General features: G+C 50.8%; 1 protein-coding gene across 1 annotated transcript; it reads right to left on the bottom strand.

Annotated features, from left to right (window-relative positions):
* Positions 1-623: 623 nt before the first annotated feature.
* Positions 624-5,140, bottom strand: SOX7 (SRY-box transcription factor 7). Its single transcript, XM_041480928.1, has 2 exons — positions 4,821-5,140; positions 624-2,902 (listed from the first exon to the last, which is right to left on the bottom strand). Exons 1-2 carry the CDS (start codon positions 5,044-5,046, stop codon positions 2,004-2,006), a joined length of 1,125 nt encoding a protein of 374 aa, XP_041336862.1. The 5' UTR covers positions 5,047-5,140; the 3' UTR covers positions 624-2,003.
* Between the last annotated feature and the right edge of the window lie 7,953 nt (positions 5,141-13,093).

Here is a 13,093-nt window from a genome sequence, read left to right as displayed (position 1 = left end):
GAAGACTCAACCTGGCAGGACACTGCTTTGGGAGATGTTTACCCTGCCTTGGGTCTCCAGAGGTCCCTTCCTAACAACTCTGGGTTTCCCTGTGCCTGGCTTAACCTCAAGGACATCAGGGACACAGCCTGATTTAATGCCTGGCAAGAGCAGGCTGTGATGCTTTTCCATGAACAACAACATGGATTAAGCTTTTCTCTTTGCTGGCCAGGCCACTCTAAGTCACCTTCAGGTGCCTCCACAAATTTGACCCCCACATATTTCTGAGGCCTCATTGCCTCAATGTGCACCTGAAATGAGGACCCTTTTCGAGGTCCCCACACTGTGGAGCACCTTAAAAGGTGAATCACCCAAACTGTGAAAGAAAAGATAACCTTAAATGCGACTAAAACCCACGTTCCAGGCACTCACTCCATAAATTAGCAACATCTCTGCTCACCAAAGGCAAAGCTCTTGACTTCACTGTAATATAGAAACAGGATTACAAAGGTCATATCTGAGAGATGGCAAAAGCAGGATCAAGGCCAGCACAGTGACCTGAGCCCCTGAGACACTCCATGAAAAGTGAGGGTAGGCACTCATCATGCCCCAAGTCTGTTTGTTAGAAAGCAGTACACAATTTGTAAAGATAACCACAGATCTTTGTTTTATTTATAAAAAAATGGAAGTAGAAAAATTTGGCTGAAAATACCAACAACAACGATGACAACAAAAATATAAAAAAATAGCACTTGCAAGGGAAATGTTTCTGTTTTGAAAACTGTTGTCAATAGCGACAGCAATTTAAATCATCGAACAATCATCATATAAAAACATATTTATTTAAATTAAATATTTTATGCAAACTCGTATCTACACTCATTCAAAATGCATAGAGTCACACAAAAGAGATGGAATGTATTAGCTTAAAAACCGGTGAACTTTTGGGTTTTTTTTTAAAGTTTTCTTTGCAATTATTATTAATACATTTTGGGGACTGAAACCAGGAAATCATAACCACGTTACTAAATAATCATTACCAAGTGCCATACAGTAAACACTAAGATTAATCATGTCATATAACTGATTTAAAATAAAGCTTCATCTTTATGGAAAGGAAGAGAACTCGAGCAATACAAAATCCGAGGTGGGGGGCGGGAGGAATAATGGAAGGAATAAATCAATGTACAGCTTTATTACAAGCAATAAAACGCCAGAGTTAGGAGAGGCATTGGGCACTGTGGCTCCAAACATGGAGCCTTCCCCTTCAAAGGATGTTTGATAAAAAAAAGTGTCTGCTACATCATCACCTCTTGGCCAAAATGTTCATCCCAGGGCCTGCTCCCAGGGGTGGATGCCAGCTGGATCCTGCCTTTCCAAGCCCTGATCTTACCCCACTCCAGAACAGGCTCAGTGCTCTCAGGGCTGGCTACCCCTCTTCTGGCTGGTGCCCCATCCCCTCTGGCATTTCCTGAGGGTTGAATACCCCAATCCATGCTCTGGGGCAGGGGATGCGGGCTTTAATCCCCATTGGAGCAGTCAGGCAGGTCAGGGTGGTCAGGCAGCAACTCCACCACTGGAACCCAAAACCAGCTCATGGACCTTCACCAAAATCTTCCCTTCTCCCATCCCTGCCTTTCCCCCTTCCAGGGGGAATTCAGACCTGACATTTGTGGGGTGCTGCTGCATTCCTGACTCCAAAGCAGAGCCAGGGATACCCCAAAATGAGGGGCAGCCTTCCTGTGCTCCCAGGAGAATCCCTGCTTTGGAAGAGGGACTTGGCCAAAGGGGTTTGGCGTCGGGAAGTGCTCACTGGCCACGATCGGAGCAGAGCACTCCAGGCTTTGCACGCTGGTGACCCAACAACCCAAATCCTTTACCTACAGCACCGAGGAGACTCCAGGGCCCTGGAGTGGTTCGGACTCGGTCACCCTGAGGGGCCACTGGCGATGTCCCCAGGGAGCAATGCCTCGGAACAGTGTCGGGTCCTTTCTCGGCCGGTCCAGGCGGCCCCGGCTGGGCTCCTAAGAGACGCTGTAGTTATTGTAGTAGGTGGCCGTGGCATCTGCCAGGACGGAGATGAGGCTGTTCTCGGAGCTGTGGGAGCTGCCGGACACCGGCACGTGCCCGTTGGCCAAGGCCCCGCCGTGGTGGTCACCGTGGCCGGGGTTGTTGAGATACTGATCAAACTCATTGCGGTCCATCTCCCCCAGCAGCTCCGCTTGGCTCAGCTGGTCCAAGGTGTCGAAGCTGTGGTGGTCGGGCGGTGGGGAGAGCTGGCCCAGGTGGGCATGGAGGCTGGGAGGGGGCAGGGAGGGGAAGGCGGGTGTGTAGTAGCTGGGAGGAGGAGGAGGAGGAAGGGAAGGGCAGCTGGAGGCCGGGGGGATCATGCAGGTGGCCGGCTGTGGCATGGGGCTGAGCGGGTGGTGGCCGCACGGCAGCGAGCCGCCCGCGTACTCCGGGGAGAATGTGGCACCGGCGAGGTGAGAGCGGTGATGCTCCTCGGGGCAGGGCGAGGAGAAGAAGCTCTGCTCGGGGTCTATGGCATCCAGAGGGGACATCTCCGGCGGGGTGGGCAGCCCGTAGGGGTAGGTGTCCACGCTGGTGCTGCTGCCGCTGCCTGGAGCCTCCCGGTATGCCCGCACAGCCGGCAGCCCTGGGCGGGGGGGGTACTCACCCGGGCCCTCTTTGTCCCCCCCGGCCCGGCTGCAGGTCCGCTTTTCTGGCACAGAGTTCTGGTCCCGGGTCAGGCTGCCCAGCAGAAAGCCGGGATCCACCCGCTTGCCGATGCGCTTGACCTGCTTCTTCCGACGGGGCCGGTACTTGTAGTTGGGATAATCTTGCATGTGCTTCACCCGCAGCCGCTCGGCCTCCTCCACGTAAGGACGCTTCTGCGACAGGCTCAGCGCCTTCCAGGACTTCCCTGTAACGGAGGACACGCTCCCTTAGCACCTGCAGCCTCCCGAGGGTGCTCAATATCCCGCCTGGCTCACGCAGAGGACACATCCCTAAAACCCCTCAGGGGGATGAGGTGACAGCGGGTGGGAGAAGAAGGGGGAATTGAGGCTGCTATAGGGTCTTTGACTGCTTCTTCACAAGTCCCCACACGAGGTGGGTTTAGGGTTAGTAAATAAATCCAGGCAGATGAACTCTCCCAGCTCCGTGGGCTGTGGAGCAGGGACAGCCAAGGCCGTGCCTGGCTGAGCAGAGGGTCAGGACGTGCTGTCCTTTAAGGTGCCCCAGCTCGTGCCCTGCCAGGACTTGCACCAGGGCACAAGGAGACCTGGGCACTGTGACAGCTGGTCTGGATGGTGGAAGGTGTCCCTGCCCATGGCAGGGGGATGGATTAGATGGTTTTTAAGGTCCCTTCCAAACCTTTCCATGATTCTGTAATCCTATGACCTCGTGCCTCCCTGTTTGAGATAAAACGTCCCCAAGACAGAGCACAGAGAAGGAGAATTGGGCAGGGGGGTTTATCCCACAGTGAGGCTGTCCCAGGCTGTTCCTCAGGGTAAGGGGGAGAAATGAGGATACACATCAAAGCCTTTGATGCCTTTCCATGGCCTGAGACAGCAAAAATAACACTAATAAGCTGAGATGCTGCATGGCAAAGCAGCGAGGAGAAAACCCAAACCACCAAAGAAAACACCACAGAACTGTCCAGGGAAACACAAACTTTGGACAAGAGGTTGGGCAGCAAAGCTGTGTTGCAATTCGGGCAGCTCTTTCTCAGGCTGTCTGGGTTGATAATTTCGGTTTGCCCTTTTGGTTTCACATCAAAATGGGGATTGAGAGGAAGGGAAAAATAGTGGATGGGGGGTGGGAAAAAAAATGTGCTCAAAATGGGTTGTGATCCCCCCAAAAGTAACAGCAGAAATACATGCACAGCCCCCAGCCACGTAATACTGGCACAGAGTGGCACAGCAAGGACAGGCCAGGAAAATTTGGGGGTCCCTCCTTGCAGGGCAGGGTAGCACCCTCAGGGTTTGCAGCAGAGGGGTGGCAGGGTGCCTGTGCCCTGGGATGCAGGACACCATCAGGCTTTGCACCCTGAGGAGTGGCTGCACACCTGGAGTGTGGGACAGTTCTGGGGTGAGCACCCCCGGGTGACAGGGTGGGTGCACAGTGCTGCTCCCGGGGTGCAGAACTCCATCAGGTATTGCAGCCCCAGCGTGCTGCACCCGGGCTGGCTTTGCACCCCAAAAACAGCCAGGTAGGTGTAGGGGTGCCCTCCTGCTGCGTGCCAGACCGGGTCCCCAGCTGGGCAGGGTTGGCACCCCCAGGGATGGCCAGTGGTGCTGGCATTCCCAATCCGGGGCACTGGATCTGGATGGGATTTGCACTCTGGTGTCACCGGGTGGGAACATGGTTCCCAACCCGGGGCACTGGATCTGGATGGGATTTGCAGCCCAGAAATGGCCGGAGAGTGCCTGGATCCCCTCCCCAGTGCACTGAATCCGGACGGGGTTTTCACTCCCGGGACCGCAAGTGAGTGCCTGAGGACCAAGCCCTGAGCGCTGGATCCGAGCAGGGTGTGCATCCCATGCCCAGGTGGGTGCGTGGGTGCCTCCCCGGGGCCACCGGATCCGGGCAGGGTTTGCACCCCCGGGAATGCCCTGGTGGGCTCATGGGTACCGAATCCGGACAAGGTTTGCACCCTCAGGGATCTCCGGTGGGTGCCCCTGGGCACTGAATCCCGACAGGATTTGCACCTGGATGGCTGGGTGGGTGCCCGGGTGCACGGGATCGGGGCAGGGTTTGCACCCCGGGGGATGCCCGGGTGGGTCCCCGATCTCCCCCCGCGCGCCTTCCCCCAAACCCGCGCCCTCCGCGCTCCTCACCGAGCATCTTGCTGAGCTCCGCGTTGTGCAGGTCGGGGTTCTGCACCGCCAGCCGCTTCCTCTCGTCCTTCGCCCACACCATGAACGCGTTCATGGGCCGGCGGATGCGGCTCTCGGAGCCCTTCTCGCCCTGCGACGCTCGGGAGGGTGGCCCTGGGGACAACCCCTCGCCCGCGTCCCCCTCCAGCCGCTCCGGCCAGGGGAATGTGCTGAGCAGCGCAGCCATGGCCCCCCGGCCCCCCCGCCCCGCCGCGCTGCCCTCGGGGTCCCCGCGCAGTCCCAGCCTCCTGCCCGGCCTCTCCCGTATTTATGAGCTCCTTGGAAAAAGCCTCCTCCAATGACACCGAAGGGACTCGCTGCTCCTCCTTGTTTGCAAACTCCTCAGCCCCGGCCGGGATGGTGCTGCGAGAAAACTTCTCCCCACCCTCTGCCCGGCACCCCCCCGGGGAAGCAGCACCCCCAACACCCCCCTGTCTCCTTCCTACTCCCCCCTCCCCCTCTTTTATTATTATTTTTTCCTTATTTTGCTCACTGAAAGGGAGTGAAGAGAGAGCTGGAGATGTCCCGCCCCCAAACAGCCCCGCTGCCCCCCTGCACCTCAGGGACCTTCAAACTTTAAATCTGGGGGGTAACACAGAGAGAGGAGATAAAGGCACTGAAAACTTGGAAAGAAAAGGGAAAGGCACCTAAAGGAAGATCCCACTGGGGTGCAAAGGGCCCCTCCCCAGGTTTTGACAAGCTGCAGGAACCCTCTTTGCCAAGGGAAATCGAGGCACGGATCCCACAGACAGGGACACCTTTTCCCCACTTCTCCTGCTTTAACCACCAGCGCACGCTGTGCTTTGCCCATCCCATGTGGGTTTTCACCCCAAATTTCCAGATCCCTTTGTATGGGATGGAAACTGGGACACAATGAACCTGCTGGCGGGTGCTTGTCCAGCTTGGTCAGACTCCTAAGGGAGCTTTTAGGGAAAAACAAGGCAGGGGTTGGGCCGGGCACAGCTCAAAGAGGATGAAACGTCTCCAGCTGGTCCCCTCTGCCCATCCCTGGACACTGGGAGACAAAGGATCTTTTCCTTGCTACTGCTTTTTATGGAGTGCTGCCCCAACCCAAAAAGGCTGGATGGGATGGAAGTCCCAAAGCCACACAATGGTGTTCCCCACTAACCCCAGCTGGGTTTTCACAAGGGTGGGAAAATCATCCAAGCAGCATTCCTCCCACTAGGACAAAGGATCTCCAGGAAGGTGACGGCACCGAAAATCCCCAGCCGGCTGCCCTTTCCCGGCTCATCCCTGCAGCCTGCCCTGGGGAATGTATTTGGTGACTGGATTCCTGTATGATTTTGACCCGCGGGCACGGGGCTGCAGGGCTGCAGCGGCTCCGCTTTGACTGACCGTGGGTTTCCTTTCCTTGCTGCCAGAAAAGCAGCGGGACGGGTGCGGGATGGGCTGGCGTTTCCTGGGGCTGGCCGAGGCTGCCCCATCTGACCCCAAGGCAGGGGGGAAAAGCCCGGCGCAGATCCCAGACCGGGGAGTTCGGGCAGGTTTCCCACGTGCCTGGGTGTTCCTATTGACTCTTGTCAGATTAGGAGTGATGGAGAGAGCTCATGTAAATGCGAGCCGGGCAGGATCCGCCTGGGCTTCCTGGTCTCTCCCTTCCCTCTGCACAGGAGCGGGATGGCTCTGGTTTCTTGTGGATTGCAGCGATTTTGGGGTCAGGAGTGCTGGAATCTGCCAACTTTGCTCTCAGCAGAAGCAGCAACTGCCCTCCCCGAGCTTTTCTCCGGGACAGAACTAAAACCCTGCGGAAGCAGCAACATTTTCCAAAGGAACTGATTAAATCTATTAAGCTATTTACAAGTGGGCTCCATCAGAGCTGCGTTATCTGGGAATACAACAGGAAGGCAACTTCTCTTAAATCTAAAAGGCGCAGGAGATTTCCTGGTCTCGGGACAGATTTATAAACCCTTTCCACACACACACAGACACACACACAAGGAGGAGCTGCCTTTTATGTGGGGTTTGGAGCCGGGCACACTCCTGGGGACAGCTTGTTCTGTCCCAGCAGCTCCAGCTCTGTCCCAAAGTCCTGCCTCACGCCTTGAAGTGCCGGGATGGGGCAGGGAGGGAGGATGTCAAACTCCCCACCCTGCCCTGCACAGGTCTCCCGGGTGCATTTTGCAGGCTGGAGCTGCTGCAGAGGTTGGCAGTGATATTTTGGGAAGAAAACCTGGAACATCCTTAATTTTGTTTGGTTCCCTTTAGGAAGGGTGGAAGTGTCCTGTAAAAGAGGCTGCCTGGGGTTGCAAGGTTTTATTTTGAACAGGATGGTACTTTGGGTTTGGTGAATATGTTGCATGGCTTACTGTTAATTTTAACCCTCAGGATGCTCAGGACCTGGATATCATGAATATAAAAACACCTCTGTGGAGGCCCCAGGGGCCAGGGATTTTTAGTAGTAGCAGCAGAATTTCACTTCCTGGGAAAAAGAAAGAGATGGATGAATTCCAGTTGATGCCTTTTACAGGATTGCTTCCACCTTGCCCTGTGTTTCCACATTTTGCAGGATGGGTAGGATAGGTTTGGGAGAGGAAAAAACCCTGAGTGAGGACAGGACCTGCACTCACTCCTGACTCTGCTGCCAAAGCCTGGAAGCTCTCGGAGCATCTCTCTGGGTGTTCCTGATCCTCATTATTCCCTCCACATCCTGAGAGTAACATTTGACCTCCCAAAGGTATCACAGGGGTCAACTCGCGGCTTTTCAGAACCTCCTGAGACACAATCTGGGGCTCCTGTGTGGTTACAGCACAAAGAAATCCAGCAGAATATTCCTCATTTGGATTTCCTCCCTTCCCAGGGCCCCCATACAGAATTTTAAGTGCAAACACTGCTACTGTTATTAATAACCACTTTTTTTTTCCCCCTTCTCCCCCTCTCCTGCAGCACCTGGCATTCTGATGGCATTAGTAAGGAGGGTTTCATTCTGCACCCTGCCTAAAATGCTGGTCAAACCTGTCCTGTCGGAAGCTCCCACGTTACATAAAGGAGGCTGGGGCCATGTGAAAATGCCACCTCTTAATTACCACCGGATCGGGGTAATTAGTCTGGAAAAACCTCGAGATTACTTTTTTTTTTTTCTTTTTTTTTTTTTTTTTTTTCTGTGTGTGCTCACCTTCCCTGCTCTGCTGTGAGGCTTCACCTGTATCTGGGGCACAGGAAGCAGCAGAGCTCTCCCAGGGCTTTGGGAACAGGGAAATTACGGCGAAAAGCCGCGAGCGAAAATAGATGGAGCAGACAAAGGGGGGAAGAAAGCTTTGTTCTCCCCCATTTTCACGGATGGGGAACAGTGGCAACAACTCCCATGGGACAGGCAGAAAATGAGTGCCTGAACCCTATATGGAACGACCACCTCTTTAAAAATATCCCTCTTTTTTTTTTTTTTGAGGGGAGGATCCGACATCTGGAATTTTACTCCTGCAAAAGGGAGGGTTTACTTTCACCTTCTCCCCCCCCATCTCTGCATCTCGCACCCCACCAACCTTCAGGGACATTAAAATATGTGAGAAAGTGCAAATCCTAAATTAGCTCAATATTCACATGTTCCTTAATTATTGATGAAACTCTTGGCTCCCAAGGGAAGTTTTTGCAGAGAGAGCTGGGGGTTCCCAGCAGAAGATTCCCTCAGTGCTGTAGTTCCCAACTCTGCCCACTGCCTATCCTCCTTGATTCCACGAGGTTTTCCCCAGGGATTGCTACCTGGACCATTTATTTTCTAGGTAATAAAACCCCAGAGCTTTCGTGTTATACAAAAAAAAAATGCAGAAAAGCTCCCCCCCAAACCCTTGAAATGCTAAATTTTTCAGCACTGTGCTGAATAGTTCTGCTCTTACTACTTTTAAAATGCAGTTTAAAGGTTACAAAAATATATATTTTAATGCCTTTGGGTTAAAAGGAACTAGGAAGAGTTTCCTTCTTACACCTTTAAATTTATGAAGATGGATTAAGATAAGAAAAAATGTATTTGCGTGATTCAGAAGCAGATTTTGACTTGCTGAGAAACGAAGCTTCAATTTGTTTTACAATATTCTCACTTCTGCCACCACATATTATGTATTTGTATTGCATTTCCCAGTCCCACATCACTAAAAGTTTGCTGATCCAAGACAAAATTGGTCTATCCCTGGATGGAACAGGTACAGTAACAAAACCTTGGTTGTTGTCCCAAGTTCTCTGAGCTCAGATCCTTCCTGGGGATTCCTGCTCAGGAACAAGGGGGAATCAGGCAAAGGATGGCTTTGGATGCCCACAATCCTCACCCCATATCCAATAGGATACACTATTCCCAGATCTTTTTTTCCAGCCAGGTGTGATGCTGGGCAGTGTTTCCAACAGATTTTGTTTCCCTCTCTCTTCTTCTTGGAGCTTCCTTCCTTCCCTCAGTATTGGCAGGTTTAGAGGTTTTGTGACGTAACTTGCGCTTTTGAAGGTGGATGCTGCAACAACTTCAGTCTCGTGTGTTTAAACAGGAGAAAATTGGTTAATTGCGCTGATGAATGCAGCTAATTGTCCTTGCTGAGAGCCGAGGAGCTGGAGGCAGAGAGCACCAGGGCAGCTGAAAGAACTGCAGCCACGGACATGATGCTGAGCTATCCCCAAACACTCCACAGAGCCACAGAATGGTTTAGGATGGAAAACCTCTCAGAGATCATCGAGTCCAACCATTCCCCAGCACTGCCAAGGCCACCTCTGACCCATGTCTCCAAGTGCCACATCCACATGGCTTTGAAATCCCTTCAGGGATGGGGACTCCTCCACTGCCCTGGAAGCCCCTTCCAATGCCTGACCACCCTTCCCATGGAGAAATTCCTCCTGAGGTCCAACCTGAACGTTTCCAGGTACAACTTGTGCCAATTCCCTTTCATCCTGTTCCCTGGCAGTTGTCCCCTCCTGTCAGGGAGTTCTGCAGAGCCACAGGGTCCCCCCTGAGCCTCTTTTTCTCCAGGCTGAGCCCCATTCTCAGCTCTCCACAGGGTCCCCCCTGAGCCTCCTTTTCTCCAGGCTGAGCCCCATTCCCAGCTCTCTCAGCCCCTCCTGGTGGTCCAGCCCCTTCCCCAGCTCTGTTCCCTTCCCTGGACATGCTCCAGCCCCTTCAGTTCACACAAGTCACAAAGCAGCTGCATCCCAATGGACTCAAATTCACTTAAACAGAAGTACAGGTGGTTCTGAAATCTTTAATGGTGTCTTGCATTTATGCTTTAAAAAACCCTGGTTGTTACCAAGGGGCACTTGGGGACATGGGTCAGTGGTGGCCTTGGCAGTGCTGAGGGAATGGTTCGACTCGATGGTCTTAGAGGGGTTTTCCAACCTTAATGATTCCTTGATTCTACAGTTCTGCCTCTGCTTTACACTGGCTGTGTGTGAAGCATCAGAGCTGGAACATTTTGGGAGGAAATTCAAGGAATTCTGTCTTTACCACATGTCTGGGCTGTCACTTGAGGTGCGCCGGTGCCACCTCCCATCTCTGGCTCCAAGGAAAGCTCCACCGTCAGACAAAACTCCAAAAGCCCATGAAGTTCATGCATATTTGGGTCCGACAATGGTACCAGGACTATTTTTCCATGGTCTCTACTTCCCAAGGTAGTTTGGTGCCTGCAGGTGCTAACAAGCACGATTCAACCTCCATTATTGCTGCTCTAACATTGCACTTGCCAATCACGTCCTTGGCCGTGGATCCTGCAGTGAATTCCGAGCCTCAAAGCCAAGAACAGCCCTATTCCTGCAAAGAATAGAAGAGCTCAGGAGAAACCAGTGTTGGAATGTTCCCAAAGCAAAAAGGAAAATTTCCTTCAGTCATTGCTGCCCCGGGGTTACCAAAACTGAAAACATTTTAATATCTGTGCTGGAAGTGCCTCATTCCCTGTTGTGGAGTGACAGAAGAGCGGGGAGTCTCATTTTCCTTGGTGTCCAGGTAATTTCACTGGGAGCCACCTCATTCTGTGAGCACAATGGATGAATTTATAACAAAAGGCCTTGGAGTTTGAAAGTCTGATTTTCGCGGAAATGAAACCAAGTCGTTCTTTTGTGCTCACATTCTGCTAATTCCACCATCTGGGCACTGACGTAATTCTTTTTCTTGTGCTTTCTAAAAAAGGCCTTCTTGCCAAACCCAGAGTTGGGTTGAAACAGAACTCAAAACCCACTAGAAGCAAACAAACAAAAAATATATATGTAATTTATTACTCTGAGACATGTTTCTCCTGTTCCAATCATCCATTTCACTGGACAGTATCTGGTAAGAAGAGCTTTTCACTGAGTAACGTTGACCACAAACACAGAGCAGAACAGTTAAATCAATTGTTTCTGTCAAATACAAGCAATTTATGATTTATGATTATTTATTTATTATGATTTCCCCCTCCTACAACCACATGCTGAGCTTGGGGCACATTAAAATTCCACATTTCCCAGGATAAAGTGCTGTGTATTTATTGCAGAAACAGAGAATCTTCCATTGGTAGCTGATACTTCATCTGAGCCAGGTTTAAGTCTTGGGTATCCTGAGTTTAACAGGAGCAACAGCACAAATTTAAAAGTTTATTCCTGGTTTTATTCTTCCTGTAACTGACACTGGAATGTGGCCAAGCACCCACAAGAATGAGCACACAGAAACACATGAAAATTCACAGAGGGAACAAACAAACAAGCCCAGCAGTATTTGGAGAAGGAAACCTTATTCCTTGACTAGCACCTTTTTAAACTGAAATCCCAGAGAGGCTGTAAAGTTCAGTTGGCTTAAGAGTTAAAAAATAATCATTGGAAACAATCAGGCTTTTGGATTCTAATAACAAAAATTCCAACTTGTGGTGAGCAAGAAATCAGGAGGGATGCTTCAGTTTAACATAAAACATTATTTTGCTGTCTTCTATCACTGAGAAGATGATTTTTTCACCTCAAGCATGGAGTTTCCTCCCAGTTTGACAATAACTGATGGTATTTGGTGGTATTTCATTTAAGGAAGCCAGGGACAAGCAGATTATGGTGAATAATAATTGTACAGCCTGAACAGGAGATGCAACAAGGGTTAAAACCCCTGGCATGTGAAATCCAGGGAAAGGCATCTTGTTCTCCTGTGTAAGAAGTGAAACTTCATTTTGCTGCAGTGAATGAGCATGTCCTGAAGGCAGGGGAAAAAAAGGTGCTTTGGAAACCAAGAGATCTTTAAAAAAGGAGTTGAGCTGCAACCAAACCATCCATGTGGTCTGGGTGCTGCAGATGGAGCTTCCTCCACTGCACAATAAAGGCAGCTTAAGGAAATTTTTTTCCCAATTAACATCTGTATCTTGACAATGTTCCTCAGACCGTGTTAAGCAACTCTGCTGAGCTGAGACAATATAAAAATGTACCCATTTTCTCCAGCAGAGCGGCCAATGGGATGTTTTAGATTTACACTGATGAAACCCAGCCAGGCCTGGATGAAATGAGCAGTTCATGGATTTGGATTCTGGATTCTGCCAGGATAACTGGCTGGTGTTCAGGGTTGTGCTGTCAGTTTGCTGTGGTCAAAGAAATATCAGAACAGGACACCAGGAAAGTGAATCCTTCTTCCCATTCCACCACTTCCAAGCTCACCCATCTCTCATGACAGCTCTAAATGACATTAAAATGCCAAAATTCATGCTGAATGTTTCAGATCTCCCACAAAACTGTTTGTGGCAGTGCCCAGTTCCAGCATTCCTTATTTCCAGGCTTACAATGAGAAACAAGCTCTAGTTTGGTTATAAATCCAAACTGCAAGTTTTCAGTGTGTGAATGGCAACAGCAATCTGACTGTGCTTTTAAAATCAATTGGTCTCCCAATTTCAGGAAAAAACCTTGCTCCATCCAAGGCAGCTTTCTGGATTCCATAAGTACCAGTGAAGAGATCCTGAGTAGTGCCTGGAAATCAAAGATTTAGGTATGGTTAATAAATGATAAGGTAAATACACATTTCCTTTAGCTTTGGTGCAAAGTTACAGCTGTTTGACAATGGTTTGGAGGCACAGGGAGGTCTTTTTTATTTCACCCTTAAGTGCTGACACTCACGAGCAAACTTTTAATCAGAGTAAGCATTTTGGGAAGAAACAACAATCACTTTATATGTAAAAAGAGATGAATGTAAAAATTAGACACCACTTTGCAAAAATCAATGAAAAAACACAAACAGCTTTGCAAACTCCCTCCTGCTTCCAGAAGCAGAGCTGGGCTCTCACAAGTGAAAACAATTTTAATAAAAA

Source organism: Pyrgilauda ruficollis, unplaced genomic scaffold, assembly GCF_017590135.1.
Source record: "Pyrgilauda ruficollis isolate IOZ18807 unplaced genomic scaffold, ASM1759013v1 scaffold54, whole genome shotgun sequence".
NCBI classification, from domain to species: Eukaryota; Metazoa; Chordata; class Aves; order Passeriformes; family Passeridae; genus Pyrgilauda; species Pyrgilauda ruficollis.
The sequence above is the reverse complement of the archived record's forward strand: the minus strand, read 5'-3'. Positions and strand labels throughout refer to the sequence as shown.